This window comes from Sciurus vulgaris, assembly GCF_902686455.1.
Source record: "Sciurus vulgaris genome assembly, chromosome: 8".
In the NCBI taxonomy this organism is placed as follows: Eukaryota; Metazoa; Chordata; class Mammalia; order Rodentia; family Sciuridae; genus Sciurus; species Sciurus vulgaris.
Window position 1 is genome coordinate 30,060,780 of NC_136468.1, and position 22,270 is coordinate 30,083,049.

The following is a 22,270-nucleotide window of genomic DNA, read 5'->3' on the forward strand; positions in this document are numbered from 1 at the left end:
CCAATTTCTATTTCCAGACAACTTCTTTTCTTAACTCCAAGCTACCAACCCTAATTGACTGTCCAGTGGGCATCTCAAACTAGCCAAACTGATTTAACTCCCACTCCCACCCCAAACCTGCTTTTTTTTTTTTTTTTGCACTTTTCTTCATTTTTATACATGCAACTTTATTCTTTCAGTTGCTCAAGCTAAAAAAATTAGCAGTATCCTCTATTCCTACCTTTTTCTCTTAGTCTACATTTGGTTTATTACCAAACCTTTTCATGTCTATCTTTCAATTATATGCAGAATATAACCACATCTTGTCATCTCCACTATCACTCTGGTCCATTTTACCTCACATCTGGGCTATTGTAATGGATCCCAATAGACATCTACCAGCTTCCTATTTCTTTGTTTGCCATAATCTTTATGACAACTCAGCAGCCTGAGTCAGTCTGTTAAACTTTAGGTAAGATCATTATTTCTTTTCTTGAAACCTTTTGCTGGCTTCCTTAAGTCAAAGCCAAAGTCCTTACAATGGTCTATGAAGCCCAGTGTTTTGTAATGCCCTCTTGCCACAACCCATCTCTGACTTCAAATTCTACTGTTCTTTCTGAATCCCACTGCTCTCCAGCCATAGGAGATGAGTACCTGTTCACTAGTAGGCTTTCACTTGTTCTTATTTCCCCATTTGTCTTCAAGTCTTGTTCATTTTCTCTCTTTAGTGTCCTGCTCATGTGTCATTTCACCAGTAGTACATTCCTAACACATTTGCTTCTGCAAAACACTCTACTCTACTCTGCTATACCTTCCCTGACACTGTAGTACTTTTTGACTCCCTTCTTTTCTTTATTATCTTCCTAACACTTGTTTTTATTCGATTCTGTGTATATTTTTGCTACTTTAGTTGTTTCTTGTCTGTTCTCCTCACTGGAAGTTAAGTTTGATTTCTGCAGGAATTTCTGAACTGTGTTGTTCACTTTTCTGTCCCTAGACACAGCTAAAAGAGTGACTGTTAATGAGTAGGTGCCCAATAGAAATTTTTTGAAAAATTGAACAAATTCAACTGTGGCCAAGGTTTATTTTTTAATTTAAGGTGTTGGTAGCATGGATGGAGAAAGTGGAACAACACATTTCATTTTCTTTCTGAGTATATCCTTTAATAGTGGAAGTTCATACCTATTGGGCTATTCTAATTTGAAGAGGACTCACATGAACAAATTTTATTGTTGCCTTCAAATATCTCATTTGTTTTTCTTAATGTTGTTAAATAGCAGCATTAACAAACATCTTCCTTTTTTCCTAACTTTAATGAGAATGCTTCTAGTGTATTATTAAATAATTACATGTTCATATCCTTTATCAGAAAAGTGAAATTTGATTTTATTTTTAGTTCATCATATTTTAAAATCATGAATATGTATTGATTCTTGGCATTAAGAATAGATAATATTTTTGTTTAATTAGCATAGTGAATTAATGAAATTACAGACTTTGTAATGTTCATCTTTGCATCCTGTATTTACCTACTCATATATCACAGTCAAGATTATTTGAGCAACTACTAGTTATTAGGCCTGTTTCTGGAAATGGAAGAAGAGCACTGTTAAGGCAAAAAATATTCTTCCTCTCAGGAAAGTGGTATTCTACTAGAGGATGACAGACAGTAAGCAAGTAAGTGAATGAATAAGCCATGATTTTCAACCGTGATTAGATCTATGAATAAAATAAAACAGGAAGTGAGTGTGGTGTGCTTAGCTAGCCTCCCTGGAGAAGTTGCACTTGAGCTGAGACATGACAAATTAGAAGGAGTTAGTCATGCAGATCTGTAGTAAGGCATTTTTGTTGCAAAAATATAATGCAAAAGTTCCAATGTAGAAATTGACCTTACATATAATAAGGCAGGAGAGTGGTTTCAAGACGAGGTCAAGAGATGGGCAGGGGCTAGTTCATTTAGTTCTTTTGCATTTCTTCTTGGGAGGCACTGGCAGCTTTGTTCTGGACTAACTTTTCAAAGCTACTCGTATGCTAAACAGTCTTAGAAAACAGAAATTGCAGACCATTTTTTGTTTGTTTTTTTGTTTTCTAGTGTAATAACCACAGAATCTTCCCCTGGTACAACAATTAGGCAGATTTATTTATTTATATATTTAGCAGTGCTGGAGATTGAACCCACATGCAAGGCAAACGCAAGATACTTCACTACTTCTTTTCCTATTTGGATACCTTTTGTTTTGTTTGTTTTCTTGGCTAATTGCTCTAAAACTAGTACTGTGTTGAGTTGAAGTAGCAAGAATAGGCACCCTTGTTACTGATCTCAGAGTGAAAGCTTTCAACTTTTCACCATTGAGTATGTTAGCTGTGGGCTTTTCACATGTGGCCTTTATTTTGTTGAGATACATTCATTCTATGCCTAATTGAGAATGTTTATAATAAAAAGATGTTGAATTTTGTCAAACACCTCTTAGGCATTTGTTGAAATGCTCATATGTGTTTTTGTCCTTCATTCCATTATGTTAATAAATGCATATCAAATTTAATGATTTGTGTATGTTGAGCCATCCTTGCCTTCCATAAATAAATCCCACTTGATCATGATGAATGTTCCTTTTAATATTATGTTGAAATTCAGTTTGCTGGTACAGACTGAGTATTCCCTTTCCAAAATGCATGAGACTAAAAGTGTTTCAAATTTCAGAGTTTTTCCAGATGTGGGACTACAGCATAAGGCTTTTTCAGTAGTCTTTACCTTAACGTCCAATTCTGAAATCTGAAATTCTTCTAAATCAGAAAAAAAGTTTTGAGTTTTAGGTTTAGGCATAGTTCAGATTTCAATTTCAGATTTTTGGATTAGGGATGCTCAATCTGTAGTTTGTTAAGGATTTTTGCATTTATGTTCATAGGGATATCGGCCTGTGATTTTTTTCTTATCGTGTCTTTGTATGGCTTTGCTGTCAGGATAATGTTGACCCATAAAATGAGTTTGGAAGTGTTCACTTCAGTTTTGCTGGAAGAGTTTGAGAAAGATTAATATTAGTTCTTTAAATGTTTGGTGAAAGAATTCTCCATGAGGCCCTCTGGTCTTCTGCTTTTCTTTGTTGAGAAATGTTTGATTACTGATTCAGTCTCCTTAATCATTATGTTTGTTCAGGTGTTCTATATCTTCATGATTAAGTCTTGTTAGATTGTATGTTTCTAGCAGTTTATCCATTCCTCCTAGGTTATCCAATTTGTTAATATATAATTGTTAATGATAGTCTCTTAGTCATCCTTGTATTTCCTTGGTATACAAATATGAGGCTCTTTCAGTGACTCAGAGCCTAAGGAAATTTCTTGACCTTTTCTTGAAATTTCCTTCAGTTTTTTCCCTTATTCCATTCTCCCCACCCCTTTGTTGTTTTGAAATTTCAAAATTTTAGTTTTATTCTTTTATTGGTTATATTTTAGATTTAGCTATGCATATATAAGTTACCAATAGGGATAGTTAAATCTCATAGTGAAAGTTTTTAAACAGTAGAGGGATTTGAGAATGGTCTGATTTTTCCCTTTCTGATTTCTTATTATTATCTACTATTATGTTGATAGTATTTATTTGTATTTACCTACATATTTATGGTTTTGTCTTCACTTTTCCTTCTTGCTCAAGAAAAACAATTTCCCTTGAAAAATGTTTTCCCTTTTCAAGTATATGCTTGAAAAAAAATTCCTCTAGAGCCAGTAAGTTCCTGGTGGTAACTTGTAAATGTTTCCATGTTTTTTCTTGAAAGGTAATTTTTCTGCATGTATAATTCTATGTGGATTATTATCTTTTTTAATTAGTCCCCTTTTTGCCTTTGCTTCTGTTTTATCCAATGAGGAGTCTGCAGTCATTTTACTTTTCTTTGTATTAATATCAGCAAATTAAAATGATTCAAAGTAGTACAGTTTTTTTTTTTGTGTGTGTAACTGTTTGCTTTCAGGACCTTATCTTGATCTTCGTATTCTTTAATATCTTACAGTATACATGGTTCTGAATTATTTGTACTTATTTTATTAGGTATAGATTTATGTTGTGCTTTATGGATCTGTGGATTCATACTTTCTATTACTTGTGAAAAATTCTCAGCCATTTTCTTTTAAAACATTTCTTCTCCATTATTCTGTTTTCTTCTTCTGGGCCACTCATTTGACATGTGCCAGAACAGGGACTGAAAAACTTTTTCTGAAAAGGGTTCTACAGGTCATTTTATGGCTTCATAGGGCATATGAAGTCTCTGTTGCATATTCTTTATTGTTGTTTTGTTATAACAATACAAAACCACTCTCAGATCTCTGAAAAATATATGCTTAGCAAAAATATATGTGCTTGACTTTCTTTTTCTCTTCTCTGTGCTCTTAATCATTGTTTTAGTCAGCTTTTTGGTTGTTCTGATTAAATGATCTGACCAGAACAATTGTAGAGGCAGAAAAGTTTGAGTGCTCACAGTTTCAGAGATCTTAGTCCATAGAAGGCTGTTCTGCATTCCTCAGGGCTTGAGATGAGGCAGGACATCATGGCAGAAGAGTGTGGCAGAGGGAGGCAGCTCAATAGTGACTAGGAAGCAGAGAGAGAGAGAGAGAGAGAGAGAGAGAGAGAGAGAGAGGTCTTCACTCTCCAGATACAATATATATACCCCAAAGCCAGCTCCCAATGAACCACTTCCTCTAGCCACACCCCACCTACCTCCAGTTACTACTCAGTTAATCCCATTAGGGATTAACTCATTGATTGGGTTAAGGCTGTAACCCAATCATTTCTCCTCCAAATCTTGCATTGTCTCACACAGGAGCTTTTGGGAGACACCTTATATCTAAATCATAACAATCACTCATTTTCATATTCTTATTTCTTTGCAATATTTGATATAAAATCTTCCAATTTTCTAATTCTCTCTTTAAGGTTCTCTAATGCTTTATAGCTTACTCTTTGAGTTCAAAGATTACTTATTTTTCAGATGTTCCACTTTTAAAAATTTGTCCTTTAGTAGCCAGATATCTCCACTGACTAAGGATGATTTTTTTTTTTTTTTTCCCATAAGCATCTGTACTCAAAGTGGAAGCCCCAGAGAGATCTTTCCTACCTCCCGGATGTTCCCAGGTTTAATTTCCCCACAGCTGTTGCCATTGAAAAGCAACTTTAAGGCACTTGCAATAGCCTCCATTCCTGACTGCCAGCCTCTATAGGTAGACTCCCTGATATATTGGCTCCTTGCTGCTCTGATCCAATTTCTCCTTTTGGCAGCCAGGTTCTGGGATACCTTGGACTATCTTGGTCCATGCTCCTAGATACTGTCTTCCTGTTTCCAAAACCAAGCTCTTAGTTACTGTAACTCTGGATCTAATCAACTCCAGACAGTCCAGATTTGTTTGTCAAGATGTTCATTTTGAGGACAGAGGTCTTTAGACATCTCTGCTATAATTTGTGAGAGCAGAGCTGATGCAGAGGATACTCTCTGTGGGATACAGTTGCTCTGGAGCTGCCAGGTTCCTTCAAGTGTCTAATCATTTGTAATGCCAGATGGATGCATCTCATATCAGTTTTATATCCAGAAAAAGAAGTAGTGCGAAAGCTCTTTTTTCACAGGGCATTCCTTATGAGAAGGGGATATTATAGAGTATATTTTCCACATATTTGTCACAGAATATTGCTCAAAATTGTTGTTTTGAATTTCTTTTTGTTATTAATTCTTAAAACTTTTCTGTGTGTGTGTGTGTGTGTTTTTTTTTGTAAATATAGAGCATTGGTAGTTTTTATTTGATTGCTTTACATTCTCTTAGTCCACTGCAATAATACCACACATCAAAATGCTACATTGGTGGACAGTAGGTCAGTGTTTTTTGAAGATTTAAGTTTGTTTTTCTCCTTACAATACTTCAGCAATCACAATTTATCTATTTCATCTTATTTTTTTCTTCAGTTAATTCTCTTACTCTAGAAAATTTGCATTTTACAAAGAATGTTGGTACACAGGACATGCCTCAAGACAAGTTCCTCCACAACATGACCATGGAGTAAGGACTAGGATATTTATGTTTAATATCAAATGCATATATTTTTTAATTTCTACATTCTGTGAAGGATACTATGGATTTATAGTCAATTATATTGTTCTTCCTTTAATTGATAATGTTTCTTTTTAAAATTTTATTTTGTTCATTTCACACAACTTTCCTTTCTCTGGTTGTAGAGTCACACTGTTTGTGCAATCATACATGTACATAGGATAATGATGTTTGTCTCATTCTATTATATTTCCTTCCCCCTACCTGTTCTCGCCCCTCATTTTCCTCTATACAATCCATCCTTCCTTCATTCTTGCCTCTCCTGCACCCCCTTTATGTATCATCATCCACTTAACAGAAAAATCATTCAGCCTTTGGTTTTTTGGGATTGGCTTATTTCACTTAGCATGTTATTCTGCAACTCCATTCATTTACCTGCAAATGCCATTATTTTATTCTTCTTTATGACTGAATAATATTCCATTGTGTATATACCACAGTTTTTTTATCCATTCATCAACTGAAGGGCATTTAGGTTGGTTCCACAATCTGGCTATGGTGAATTGAGCAGCTATGAACATTGATGTGGCTGCATCACTGTAGTATGCTGATTTTAAGTCCTTTGAATATAGGTCAAAGAGTGGGATAGCTGGGTCAAATGGTGGTTCCATTCCAAGTTTTCTAAGGAATCTCCATACTGCTTTCCAAAGTGACTGTACCAATTTGAAACCCCATGAGTAATATATGAGTGTACCTTTTTCCCTACATCCTCACCAACACCTATTGTTGCTTGTGTTCTTGATGATAGACATTCTAATTGGGATGAGATGAAATCTTAGGGAAGTTTTGATTTGCATTTCTCTTATTACTAGAGATGTTGGACATTTTCTCATATATCCATTGATTGCTTGTAGATCTTCTTCTGTGAAGTGTCTGCTCATTTCCTTAGCCCATTTATTGATTGGGTTATTTGTATTCTTGGTGTAAAGTTTTTTGAGTTCTTTATAAATTCTGGAGATTAGTGCTCTCTCTGAAGTATGAGTGGCAAAGATATTCTCCCACTCTGTAGGCTCTCTCTTCACATTGTTGATTGTTTCCTTTACTGAGAAAAAGCATTGTAGTCTGAATCTATCCCGATTATTGATTCTTTCTTTGATTTCTTGTGCTTTGGGAGTTATGTTAAGGAAGTCTAGTCCTAAGCTGACATGGTAAAGATTTGAACCTACTTTTTCTTCTATTAGGTGCAGGGTCTCTGGTCTAATTCTGAGGTCCTTGATTCATTTTGAGTTGAATTTTGTGCAGGGTGAGAGATAGGGGTCTAATTTCATTTTGTTATAAATGGATTTCCAGTTTTCCTAGCACCATTTGTTGAAGAGGCTATCTTTTCTCCATTGCATATTTTTGGCACCTTTGTCTAGTATGAGAAAATTGTATTTATTTGGGTTTGCGTCCGTGTCCTCTTTTCTGTACCATTGATCCACCTGTCTATACCATGCTGTTTTTGTTACTATTGTGTTTGTTACTATTGCTTTGTAGTATAGTTGAAGGTCTGGTATTGTGATACCCCCTGCTTCACTCTTCCTGCTAAGGATTGCTTTAGCTATTCTGGGTTTCTTATTCTTCCAGATGAATTTCATGATTGCTTGCTCTATTTCTGTAAGGTATGTCATTGGGATTTTAATTGGAATTGCTTTGAATCTGAATAGCACTTTTGGTAGTATGGCCATTTTGACAATATTAGTTTTACCTATCCAAGAACATGGAAGATCTTTCCATTCTCTAAGGTTTTCTTTAATTTCTTTCTTTAGTATTCTGTAGTTCTCATTGTAGAGGTCTTTCACCTCTATTGTTAGATTGATTCCCAAGTACTTTATTTATTTTTTTTTTTGATACTATTGTGAATGGGGTAGTTTTCCTAATTTCTCTTTCAGAGAATTCATCACTTATGAATAAAAATGCATTAGATTTATGAATGTTGATTTTATATCCTGCTACTTTACCAAATTTATTCATGAGTTCTTGAAATTTTCTGGTGTAATTTTTTGACTCCTTTAAATACAGAATCATGTCATTGGCAAATAGGGATAGTTTGAGTTCTTCTTTTCCTATTCATATCCCTTTAATTTCTTTGGTCTGTCTAATTGCTCTGCCTAGAGTTTCAAGGGTGATGTTGAATAGAAGTGGTAAAAGAGGGCATCCCAATCTTGTTCCAGGGGGGATGCTTTGAGTTTTTCTCCATTTAGAAGGATGTTGGCCATGGGCTTAGCATAGATAGACTTTACAATGTTGAGGTATGTTCCTACTATTTCTATTTTTTCTAGTGTTTTGATCATGAAGGGGTGCTGTATTTTATCAAATGCTTTTCTGCATCTATTGAAATAATCATATGATTCTTAACTTTAAGTCTGTTGATGTGGTGAATTACATTTATTGATTATTGGATGTTGAACCAATCTTGCATCCCTGGGATGAAACCCACTTGATCATGGTGCACTATCTTTTTAATATGTTTTTGTATGCGATTTGCTAAAATTTTGTTAAGAATTTTTGCATTGATGTTCATCTGAGATATTGGTCTGAAGTTTTCTTTCTTTGATGTGTCTTTATCTAGTTTTGTTATCAGGGTGATACTAGCTTCATAGAATTAGTTTGGAAGGTTACCTCCTTTTCTATTAAATAGAATACTTTGAGGAGTACTGGAATTAGTTCTTCTTTAAAGGTCTTGTAGAACTCAACTGAGACTCCATCTGGTCCTGGGCTTTTCTTGGTGGGTAGGCTTTTGATGTCTTCTTCTTCTTCTATTTCATTGCTTGAAATTGATTTGTATAAATTGTGTATGTCTTCCTGAATCAGTTTGGGAGGATTATATGTCTCTAAATATTTGCTGATGTCTTTGAGATTTCCAATTTTTGGAGTAGAGATTTTCAAAGTAGCTTCTAATTATGTTTTGTATTTCTGATGCTTTTCTCTTGCAACCTTTAAAATTCTATCTTTATTTTGTTTGTTAGGCATTTTCATTATAATATGCCATGATGTTAATCTGTTGTAATTTTGTACATTTAGTGTCCTGTAAGCCTCCTGAATTTGATTTTCCATTTCGTTCTTCAGATTTGGGAAATTTTCTGATATTATTTCATTGAATAGATTATTCATTCCTTTAGTTTGTATGTCTGTGCCTTCCTCAATCCCAATAATTCTTAAATTTGATCTTTTCATGAAATCCCATAATTCTTGGAGGTCCTGATCATGATTTCTTACCATCATTTCTTTTTGGTCCACTTTGTTTTCAAGATTAAATATTTTGTCTTCATTGTTTGAGGTTCTGTCTTACAAGTGATCTAGTCTGTTAGTGATGTTTTCTATTGAGTTTTTAATTTGGTTTATTGTTCCCTTCATTTCAAGGATTTCTGTTTTTGTTTTTGTTTTCAGAATCTCTATCTCTTTATTGAAATGATCTTTTGCTTCCTGCATTTGCTCTTTTAACTGTTTATTTGTGCCATCATTCATTGCCTGCATTTGTTCTCATCTCATTCTTTGTTTCTTGGATTATTTTAATTATGTACATTCTAAACTTCCTTTCTGACATTTTTTTCTACCATGCTGTCATTGGATTCTATTGATATAGCATCTAGGTTTGTTTAGGACACTTTCTTCCCTTGTATTTTCATGTTGTTTGTGTATCTTCCCCTCTAGCAGTGCAAATCTGAGGTATTGCAGTTTCCCTCCTGTAGACTTATAGTGACCCTGCAGGTTTCCAATAGCTTACCTTCAAGTGGGAGATCATTATTAGCAGCACAGAATACAGACAATATGCATTCTTAACCCAAATAGTTTCTATTCAAATATTAACAGTATTGTCTTAATAGAGACGATGAGTTCCATTATTATCTACAGCATCAACAATAGTTTTGCAATAATGACCACAATTTCTAATGGTGGACAAAGAGGATGGGGATGGGTGTAGGATGTAATGTTAATCAGATGTGAGTCTGTAGAGGTACTGTGTCATAGGAATAGTGAAAGTGGATTTAAAAGAAATTGGTTGTTAGCATGAGAAAAGGGAGAAAGAATCTCCAAGGAAACAGATAGGAGGAAAATAGAATGAGAAAAATATTAATAAAAGAAAAGAAAAGTTGGAATAATTGTAGGTATAATAGGAATAATCATAATAATACTACTAATAAAAAATACTGTACTGTTCAAACCTCCTAGACAACTGAGAGGTACTTGATAATGCAATGTCCCAAGAATGGAGTTGCCTGACTAGGGATGGTGGCCTCCCAGGCCGGAATAGTCCATGATAGTGGGCAGAGGTGACCCCCCATGTTTGTAAATGGTCGGCTACAGCATGGGCGCTAGAAAATGCGCTGTGCTGGGGAGGAGACCGTGGGTGCTGGACCAGGATGGACGCTGAAGATGTGCACGTGGGTGCTGGGCCTAGTTGCTGGCCGGCCTCTGTTGTGTTTTTTAAATAAAAATTCACCAAGGATTTTAAATCTCATATCTGGCATTAAGGAAATAATCAACATTTTTAAAAAATAATGAACACCATTTTAGTACATTATGAACATCACCCTATATCAGCAATGAGTTTGATATTAGGGGGAGAAACTCTTACATATGTAGTAAATGTGTTAATTTTTCTTGATTTAGGAAAATGTCTGAAGAGGAACAGTTTAATATTGAGAATACAGCTGAGGCAGAAGACTATGAGGAGCCTGCTGACACTGTCAATGCGCCAGTTCCTTCAGAACAACTTTCAGAGTCAGATCTAAGTGAAGAGCACGAATTTGAACTAGAACTCAGTGAGGGCAATGAGTCACCTGAGGAGCACAGTGACATCAGCATTTTAAGCCTCGAATTGAAACAGGAAGGAAAACTCCTGGAAGGCGTTGTGCCTTCCAAAAAATCCTTGCATTTTCTAGGATATGATACACAGCAGCCCCATGTGCAGTTAACCGAACAGAGTTCAAATGAGGATACTCTGGCATTTCTGAATAAAATAAAGGCTATAAAGGAGTCTTTGCAAACGTCAGTGAGAGAATCTTCAGCAACAGGTATTTCGAAGAGAAGACAGAATATTTCATTTCTGCATTTCAAAGAATAGTTGCTTTTCCTTTTTTATTTTTTGTTTATTTTCATTTGAAGATCTATTTTATATTTGCTACTATTTTCCCTTTCCCATGTCCACCAAACTTCCATAGTTATACCACTTAAACTATTCACTATGTGTGAAAGCTTTCCTTTTTTTCCTTTTTTGGTTCTGAGGATGGAACCCAGAAATGCTTTTCACTGAGCTACATCCCCTTCCCATTTTATTTTTTATTTCGAGACAGGGTCTTCCTAAGTTGCTTAGGGCCTTGCTAAGTAGCTGAACCTGGCCTTGATGTGATCCTCCTCCCTCAACTGCCCGAGTTGCTGGGATTACATGAATGCAACATAGCACTGACTTTGTGCAAACTTTTCTATTTAGCAATATCTACTCTTCCTCAGTAAATGAGCATCACCAAATTTTAAATCCATATTTATTTATTTATTCAAATAAATAAGTTTAAAATGTTTAGGGATGGTGAGAAATGTCTGAAAAATTATTGAGTACAATTACAATTCTTTTGCCTGCCAATATGGAATTATTTTACGTAGCTAGAAACCAGATTCCCTAGTTTCATATTCATTGTTCATTCCTTGAATCATGTTGCTTTTACATATTTTTATAGTCTGCTTAGAGTTAACCATATATTTAGTTTAGGAAAAATCCTTTTCTCATTTTAGGTCAATTTTAAAGCCCTAAAGCAGTGTTCATTATAATATTATTAATAACAGAGAAGGGGGGCAGCAGTAACATAGTTACACAGAAAACCATTAACTGACTGCACTGTTCCTCCTGGTCCATGGGTTTTGAGAATTTCCACTCATAGGATGGAGAACGTGGGTTGTCATTTAACAATGATAATAACAGCAGCTTACTTTGGCTGGTAAAATGTAGCTTTTGACTATAGTGGGTTGTTTAACTTTGTGTGGTAGGTTCAGACAAATAAAGAATGGAAAGGAGGAAGGAGAGAAAGCTAATTAATTATATGCAACTGAACTGAGTATCTCTTAATTTCATTATTCAATGTAAATTTGAATTCCATTTTTGGTATTTCTATAATTCCCTGATATTGTAACTTAAAAACATGGTGATTTTTATTTAAATAAAAAGTTGTTTTGATGCTGTACTTACCAAGCTTCACAAATCCCTCAACATATCTCCCCATTCCAAAGCTTAAGAAACCACTGCTATGAAAAATTTAAAAAACATTAATCATAGCTTTTCACCTCCAAGAAACAAAATAGCCTACTAATAATTTCTGTTTAACATCTGAAAGTGTTGCATTTGTAGAGAACTGTGAGAACAATTTTAATAAGTTTAAAGAACCTTAATATGACTATTGCCTAGTTAGATTTTTTTCTCATGGGAATGTTGATAAATGTCTCAACTTTTTGAAAACTGTCATGTCTATCATCTAGAAATATACAAGCTTTTTGACCTATACTATGATTACTTATTGCATCCTCTCTATTAAAAGTTATGGTTTGGAGGTTGCTTCAGAGACCAGCACAGGGCGCCAGGGACTCCCCCAAGCAGCCCAGCCCCCTCCGGTGGGAAGCGCCTCTCTAGGCTAGCTTCCCGGGGCAGACCGCCCAGTGAGAGCCTCTCAAGGCAGAGCCAGCCACAAGTCCCCAAGCCAGCGGAGATATTTGACACGCAAGCAGCTTCTGGGACCAGGGCTGGGCAGCCAGAGACCTCTCCAGGCAGCATTGTCCCCCTCCAGCTGCAGGCTTTTTCCACGGGGCGATCCAAGATGGCGGACTAGAGGGTGACTGCATCTCCAGTTGCCCCAGAACCCAGGATTCAAGAAGGGGAGGCATTGAGAGTCTCGGACTAAAATAGAACCACGGGGTGAGTCTCCCCCACCCAGTGAAGCTCAGCTGGGCGGCAGGCCCAGATTCAAGTGGCTTATTAGAGTAGGACAGGGCAGATAGCGTCTCCTCCAGGCAGCTCTGTGCACTCTGGCAGTGGGCTCCGCCCACAGGGACAGATCCTCCAGCCTCTCGGAACAGGCCCCCCAGTGAGAGCCCTTCTGCACAGAAGCAGCGCGGCCAGCTCCGGCCTGCCCCGCTGCCAGCTCCGGCCCGTCTGGTGGGAAGCGCCTCTCTAGGCTAGCTTCCTGGGGCAGACCGCCCAGTGAGAGCCTCTCAACGCAGAGCCAGCCACAAGTCCCCAAGCCAGCGGAGATATTTGACACGCAAGCAGCTTCTGGGACCAGGGCTGGGCAGCCAGAGACCTCTCCAGGCAGCATTGTCCCCCTCCAGCTGCAGGCTTTTTCCACGGGGCAATCCAAGATGGCGGACTAGAGGGTGACTGCATCTCCAGTCGCCCCAGAATTCAGGATTCAAGAAGGGGAGGCATTGAGAGACTCAGACTAAGATAGAACCACGGGTGAGTCTCCCCCACCCAGCGAAGCTCAGCTGGGCGGCAGGCCCAGATTCAAGTGGCTTATTAGAGTAGGACAGGGCAGATAGCGTCTCCCCCAGGCAGCTCTGTGCAGTCTGGCAGTGGGCTCCGCCCACAGGGACAGATCCTCCAGCCTCTCGGAACAGGCCCCCCAGTGAGAGCCCTTCTGCACAGAAGCAGTGCGGCCAGCTCCGGCCCGCCCCGGCCAGCTCCGGCCCGCCCCGCTGCCAGCTCCAGCCCACTCACAGGTTGCTTCAGTGACCAGCACAGGGCGCCAGGGACTTCCCCAAGTAGCCCAGCCCCCCTCAGGCAGGAAGCGCCTCTCTAGGCTAGCTTCTCGGGGCAAATCGGCCAGTGAGAGCCTGTCTACACAGAGCCAGCCACAAGTCCCCAAGCCAGTGGAGACCTCCGACCTACAACCAGCCTCTGGAACCAGGGCTGTGCAACAAGAGACCTCTCCAGGTCTCTCTCCCTGGAACCAGTAGCAGGGTAGGGGCAGCGTTCTTCGGAAGCACTGCATTATCAAATTAATCCAAGACTTCTGGCTACTGAAGGCTGGAAGGTGATACACTGGAAATCTACAGGGTCAATATAAGCCAATAGAGGAAATCTACAATATCACAGAGTCCCATTAACATCTGACCAATATGAGAAAACAAGGGAAGAAAATGTCCGAAACAAACCTAGATACTATATCAATAAAACCCAATGACAGCACAGCAGAAGAAATGTCCGAAAGGGAGTTCAGAATGTACATAATTAAAACAATCAGGGAAGCAAACGAGGAGATGAAAGAAAAAATGCAGGCATTAAATGAACGCATTAATCAACAGTTGAAAGAGCAAATAACGGAAGCAAAAGAGCATTTCAATAAAGAGTTAGAGATACTGAAAAAAAAACAAACGGAAATCCTTGAAATGAAGGAAACAATAAACCAAGTTAAAAATGCCATAGAAAGAATAAACAATAGGATAGATCACCTGGAAGACAGAACCTCAGATATTGAAGACAAAATATTTAATCTTGAAAACAAGGTTGACCAAACAGAGAAGATGGTAAGAAATCATGAACAGAATCTATAATAATTATGGGATATCATGAAGAGGCCAAATTTAAGAATAATTGGAATTGAGGAAGGCTTAGAGAAACAAACCAAAGGAATGAACAATCTATTCAATGAAATAATATCAGAAAATTTCCCAAATCTGAAGAATGAAATGGAAAACCAAGTACAGGAGGCTTATAGGACTCCAAATATGCAAAATTACAACAGACCCACACCAAGGCACATTATTATGAAAATACCTAACATTCAAAATAAAGACAGAATTTTAAAGGCCGCGAGAGAAAAGAATCAGATTACATTCAGGGGGAAACCAATAAGAATATTAGCAGATTTTTCAGTCCAGACCCTAAAAGCTAGAAGGGCCTGGAACAACATTTACCAAGCCCTGAAAGAAAATGGATGCCAACCAAGAATTTTATACCCAGCAAAACTTACTTTCAGATTTGACGATGAGATAAAATCCTTCCACGATAAACAAAAGCTAAAGGAATTTACTAAAAGAAAGCCGGCATTACAGAACATTCTCAGCAAAATATTCCATGAGGAAGAGATAAAAAACAACGATGTAAATCAGCAACGGGAGGAACTAGCCTAAAGGAATAGCAAAATAAAGGAGAAACCAAATCATGTCAAAAAACAAAAATGAGTCCAATGACTTGGAATACAAATCATATCACAATAATAACTGTGAATGTTAATGGCCTGAACTCATCAATCAAAAGACATAGACTGGCAGATTGGATTAAAAAGAAAAATCCAACAATATGCTCCCTGTAAGAGACCCATTTCATAGAAAGAGGTACCCATAGACTAAAGGTGAAAGGATGGGAAAAAACATACCATGCACACGGACACAGCAAAAAACCTGGAGTATCATTCCTCATTTCAGATAATGTGGACTTTAGGCCAAAACTAGTCAGAAGGGATAAAGAAGGACATTACATACTGCTTAAGGAAAGCATAAATCAGCAAGACATAACAATCCTAAATATCTATGCCCCAAACATTGGCTCATCCATGTACGTCAAACAAATCCTTCTCAATTCCAGAAATCAAATAGACCACAACACAATAATACTAGGTGATTTTAACACACCTCTCTCACCGCTGGATAGATCGTCCAAACAAAAATTGAATAAAGAAACCATAGATCTCAATAATACAATCAACAATTTAGACTTAACTGACTTACATAGAATATACCATCCAACAAAGAACGAATACACTTTCTTGTCAGCAGCACAGGGATCCTTCTCTAAAGTAGACCATATATTATGCCACAAAGCTACTGTTAGCAAATACAAGAAGATAGAGATACTACCTTGTACTCTATCAGATCATAATGGACTGAAATTAGAAATAAATGACAGAATAAAAAACAGAAACTTCTCCAATACCTGGAGATTAAATAATACACTATTATACAATGAATGGATAACAGAAGACATCAGGAGGGAAATTAAAAAATTCTTAGAAGTAAACGAGAACAAAGAAACATCATATCAAAATCTCTGGGACACTATGAAAGCAGTATTTAGAGGAAGATTTATTTCATGGGGCGCATTCAACAAAAGAAGTAGAAATCAACAAATAAACGACTTAACACTACAGCTCAAAGCCCTAGAAAAAGAAGAGCAGACCAACACCAAAAGTAGTAGAAGACAGGAAATAGTTAAAATCAGAGCCGAAATCAATGAAATTGAAACAAAAGAAACAATCGGAAAAATTAACAAAATAAATAGTTGGTTCTTTGAAAAAATAAACAAAATTGATAAACCCTTAGCCACGCTAACAAAGAGAAAAAGGGAGAAAACTCAAATTACTAAAATTCGGAATAAACAAGGAAATATCACAACAGACACGAGTGAAATACAAAACATAATTAGAAGCTATTTTGAAAATCTATACTCCAACAAAACAGAAAACCTTGAAGACATCAACAAGTTTCTAGAGACATATGAATTACCTAAACTGAACGAGGAAGACATACACAACTTAAATAAATCAATTTCAAGCAATGAAATCGAAGAGGTCATCAAAAGCCTACCAACAAAGAAAAGTCCAGGACCAGATGGGTTCTCAGCCGAGTTCTACAAAACCTTTAAAGAAGAGCTCATTCCAATACTTCTCAAAGTATTCCATAAAACAGAAGAGGAGGGAACCCTCCCAAACTCATTCTATGAAGCCAATATCACCCTGATACCTAAACCAGACAGAGATACATCCAGGAAAGAAAATTTCAGACCAACATCCTTAATGAACATCAACGCAAAAACTCTCAACAAAATTTTAGCAAATCGCATACAAAAATATAATAAAAAGATAGTGCACCACGATCAAGTGGGTTTTATCCCAGGGATGCAAGGTTGGTTCAACATCCGGAAATCAATAAATGTCATTCACCATATCAACAGACTAAAAGTTAAGAATCACATGATTATTTCAATAGATGCAGAAAAAGCATTCGATAAAATACAGCATCCTTTCATGCTCAAAACACTAGAAAAAATTGGGGTAGTGGGATCATTCCTTAACATTGTGAAGGCCATCGATGCTAAGCCCATGGCCAATATCATTCTAAATGGTGAAAAACTGAAAGCATTCCCCCTAAAAACTGGAACACAGCAGGGATGCCCTCTTTCACCACTTCTATTCAACATTGTTCTTGAGACTCTAGCCAGAGCAATTAGACAAACCACAGAAATTAAAGGGATACGAATTGGAAAAGAGGAACTCAAACTATCCCTGTTCCCTGATGACATGATTATATATTTAGAGGAATCTGGAAATTCCACCAGAAAACTTTTAGAACTCATAAGTGAATTCAATAAAGTAGCAGGTTACAAGATCAATGCTCATAAATCCAGTGCATTTTTATACCTAAGTGATGAATCGTCAGAAAGAGAAATTAGGAAAACTACCCCATTCACAATAGCATCAAAAAAAAATAACATACTTGGGAATCAATCTCACAAAAGAGGTGAAAGACCTCTACAATGAGAACTACAGAACACTAAAGAAAGAAATTAAAGAAAACCTTAGAAGATGGAAAGATCTCCCATGTTAATGGGTAGGAAGAATTAATATTGTCAAAATGGCCATACTACCAAAAGTGCTATATAGATTCAATGCAATTCCAATTAAAATCCCAATGATGTACCTTACAGAAATAGAACAAGCAATTATGAAATTCATCGGGAAGAATAAGAAACCCAGAATAGCTAAAGCAATCCTCAGTAGAAAGAGCGAAGCAGGGGGTATCGTAATACCAGATCTTCAACTCTATTACAAAGCAATAGTAACAAAAACGGCATGGTATTGGTACCAAAATAGACAGGTAGATCAATGGTACAGAATAGAGGACATGGACACAAACACAAATAAATACAATTTTCTCATACTAGACAAAGGTGCCAAAAATATGCAATGGAGAAAAGATAGCCTCTTCAACAAATGGTGCTGGGAAAACTGGAAATCCATATGCAACAGAATGAAATTAAACCCCTATCTCTCACCCTGCACAAAACTCAACTCACAATGGATCAAGGACCTCGGAATCAGACCAGAGACTCTGCATCTTATAGAAGAAAAAGTAGGTCCAAACCTTCAACTTATTGGCTTAGGAGCAGACTTCCTTAACAGGACTCCCATCGCCCAAGAAATAAAAGCAAGAATCAACAACTGGGATAGATTCAAACTAAAAAGCTTTCTCTCAAAAAGGAAACAATCAGTAATGTGAAGAGAGAGCCTACAGAGTGGGAGAATATCTTTGCCAATCATACTTCAGATAGAGCGCTAATATCCCCCCGAATCTATAAAGAACTCAAAAAACTCTAAACCAAGAATACAAATAATCCAATCAACAAATGGGCTAAGGAAATGAACAGACACTTCACAGAAGAAGATGTACAAGCAATCAACAGATATATGAAAAAATGTTCAACATCTCTAGTAATAAGAGAAATGCAAATCAAAACTACCCTAAGATTTCTTCTCACCCCAATTAGAATGGCAATTATCAAGAACATAAGCAACAATAGTTGTTGGCGAGGATGTGGGGAAAAAGGTACACTCATACATTGCCTGTGGGGTTGCAAACTAGTGCAGCCACTCTGGAAAGCAGTATGGAGATTCCTCAGAAAGCTTGGAATAGAATCACCATTTGATCCAGCTATCCCACTCCTTGGCCTATACCCAAAGGACTTAAAATCAGCATACTACAGAGATACAGCCACATCAATGTTCATAGCTGCTCAATTCACTATAGCCAGATTGTGGAACCAACCCAGATGCCCTTCAGTTGATGAATGGATAAAGAAACTGTGGCATATATATACAATGGAATATTACTCTGCCATGAGGAATGACAAAATTATGGCATTCGCAGGCAAATGGATGAATTTGGAGGATATCATGCTAAGTGAGATAAGCCAATCTCAAAAAACTAAAGGACGAATGATCTCGCTGATAAGCGGATGAGGATGTACAGGGTGGGGTAGGAGGGGTTAGTGTTAGGGTTAGGGTTAGGTTTAGGGTTAGGGATAAGGAGGGTGGTAAGAATGAGGAAGAAAGGAATGTATAGAGGGAAAAGAGGGGTGGGAGGGGAAGGGGGAAGGGAAAAAAATAACAAAATGAATGAAACAACATTGCCCTATGTAAATTTATGATTTTTAATTAAAATGAAAAAAATATTAAACTAAAAAAAAAATTAAAAAATAAAATTATGGTTTGGATGTGAGGTGTCCTCCAAAAGCTCATGTGTGAGACAATGCAAGAAGGTTTGAGGAGAAATGATTGAGTGGTAAGAGTCAACCCAATCAGTGAATTAACTGAGTGGTAACTGAAGTGGTAGGGTGTGGCTGAGGAAGTGGGAATTGGGGGCGTTACTTTGGGGTATATATATTTATATCTGGCAAGAGGATATATCTGCTTTCTGATCATTATATGAGCTTCTTCCCTCTGCCACACTCTTTAACCATGATGTTCTGCCACACCTTGAGGTCTGAGGAATGGAGTCGACCTTCTATAAACTAAGACCTCTGAAACTGCGAGCCCTCAAATAAACTCTTCCTCCTCTACAATTGTTCTGGTTTGGTTTTTAGTCCAGTGGTGAAATAGCTGACTAAAACAAAAATTTAAAGTCTATAAAGGTAAAAGAATTTATACTATACTTATTCCATATAATTTGTGAATAGATGGTCATTCTGTAATATCAGTTTTTATTTTTAACACATAGCATCTTTTATTATTATTATTATTATTATTATTATTATTATTAATATTATTATTTTTGGTACCTGGGGTTGAACCCAAGGGTGTTTAACCACTGTGCAACATCTCCAGCCCTTTTTTATATTTTATTTAAAGACAAGGTGTTGCTGAGTTGCTGAGGGCCTCACTAAATTGTGGAGGCTGACATTGAACTTGCAATCCTCCTTCCTCAGCTTCCAGAGCCACTGGGATTGCAGGCATGTGCTACCATGCCTGGCTCAACACATAAGCATCTCGTTTTCCTATTTTTTAGGATGGAGTGTGAGCCATACAATGTTAACTTTTGTCAAAAGTAGTTATAGTGGGGGATTAAAATGCATTTCCAAGTTCTGAGACAACTTGTCTATTTCAAGGTCTCCCTTTCTTATGCTCATTAATCAAAAATGCTTGATTTTCAGAACTGCTTTCTATACGTATGTCATAATACAGGTAGTGAACATTTGTGAAAAATTTTGAGATTGTGGATTAATTTTCAAAGCCTAGGGTTGCAGCTCAATGTTGGTCACTTCTCTTTAGATATGATCGGGGTGTGGTGGGAAAGTATAGCAGAAATAACCTGAATGCCCCACAATCAACATTTGGCCCATAATTCTGTGTCTCTTTGTAGAGTGTAGGTTGCTGACCCTTACTGTATTTGACGATGCTTATTGCTTTTCTCTTTTTATCTTCAGTAAAAGTTGTACTTATTCCTGTGGGCCAGGAAATTATAATGCCTTTCAAAGTTGACACCATTTTTAAATACTTCAAGGATCACTTTTCACACTTATTAAAAATCCCACCTTTTGTACTGCAGATAAGGTATGCAGGTAAGCTCATAAACTTATCCAGAATTCTCCAGTTTTAACATGTAAACAATCAAGACCTTTGATGTTTTAAACAAAATGTCTCAGTATTTACTATTTTAGCATTATCTTGTGGTTATGCATTGATTCATTTAATATCTTTTTATTGAAGACATTTTATTCTAGATAGTTTACTAATAGCATACGGTATAGAGTAACATGAAACAAGATTCTTATTCTTAAATTGCTTACAGACCAGTAAGGGAGAATTGCATGCAGTAGTTACCATATCATATGCAAATACTTTATTGGAAATATGCACAAAAAGCTTTATTGGAAATATGCACAAAAGGAACCTGGGAAATTATAGAATGTTTCAATTTATAAAGGTGATAATATTTGTGCCAAATCTCAAAGAGGTGAGGAAAACCTGGGGCTTTTTGGAAGTGATAAGACATTTTGAGTGGCTGAAGCAGATTTTACGTGGAATGGGAGGAGCTGAGATTGAAGAAATAAGAAGATGAAGGAGAATGCAAGACCGAAAATGGTTTCTGAATATTTTATATGTTAAGGTCCATTCCTATGATGCCTGGTTTGTTTATATTTTGTGGATGATATTGAGAAGCCCCACTGAAGTTTTATTAGTCTTGAATCATGATTGATCATGATTAGATATAGTCTTTGTAATTGTGATAGACAACCAGACTAACATAGCTAAAAAACATTTTTATAGACTGTGTTCGAACAAATTCTAATATTTTAGTTTTAAAAGCTTTGTATTGACTTATAAAGATGCTACACAACGTTTGCAGAGAAAAACAATTCAATTTCAAAATAATTTTTAAAAAATTAATTTACAGTGAATATACTCCAAAAGTAAGATTTGTGCGAATAGCACATTAAAGCCTGAGTAGGGAAACAAGGCTAAAATTAAAATAATTATTAGTAATTATAATAATGAGCACAATGATTAATGTTTTGAACCCTTACTGTGTGTTAGTACTTCTACAGAATGTTTTGCCTACATTATCATTCAATCCACACAGCAACCCCTTGATGTAGGTAGCATTATTATTAACTCTTTCTCTGAGAGAGGGAAACTGAAACTCAGGGAACTTCGTAAAATCACATGACTGATAAGTAGCAGAGTCTGAACTGAAACTGGAGGTGCCTCCGAAGAGGGAATTGGAAATTACTGGACATTAACTCAAAGGTAAAGTTGAAAATCAGAAAAGAGAGCACTTTGTGACTGTGGGAGATGGCCAGCAGTACTTAAGGATTCCTGTCCTCTGCATGCCATGACCTTTCTTCTTTATAAGTACCAGATACTACCTTTGGGTAAAAGGTGTATGGCAGTCACAATTATGGAACAGCTAGATTTGATGCCAGCCATTCTCTAAGATAGATGGTGTGGACTGGAACTGGAGCTCAAATTTGGTGGGACTACACCCTCAACGGAAACAAAAGAGGAAAAAAGAGAACTCTGGGAACCTGGATTAGTTTTCTACGTCTATGTAGAACTAATCACAGACTTAGTGGCTTAAAGCAGCACATATATTTCTCTTACATTTCTGGGGGCCAGAAATCTTAAATCAGTTTCATTGGGATAAAGTCGAGGTGTCAGTTGCCCTTTCTTCCTCTGGAAGCTCT

General features: G+C 36.9%; 1 protein-coding gene across 2 annotated transcripts in view; it reads left to right on the forward strand.

Moving 5' to 3' along the window:
• IQUB (IQ motif and ubiquitin domain containing) overlaps positions 1-22,270 on the forward strand; it is a 208,667-nt gene that overhangs the window by 13,458 nt on the left and 172,939 nt on the right. For both annotated transcript variants that reach the window (XM_079149847.1, XM_079149846.1), the window contains exons 2-3: positions 10,657-11,060; positions 20,510-20,644. In XM_079149847.1, coding sequence (XP_079005973.1) covers positions 10,661-11,060; positions 20,510-20,644 — 535 coding nt within the window. In that variant the 5' untranslated portion in view covers positions 10,657-10,660. The remainder of the gene's footprint in view (positions 1-10,656; positions 11,061-20,509; positions 20,645-22,270) is intronic.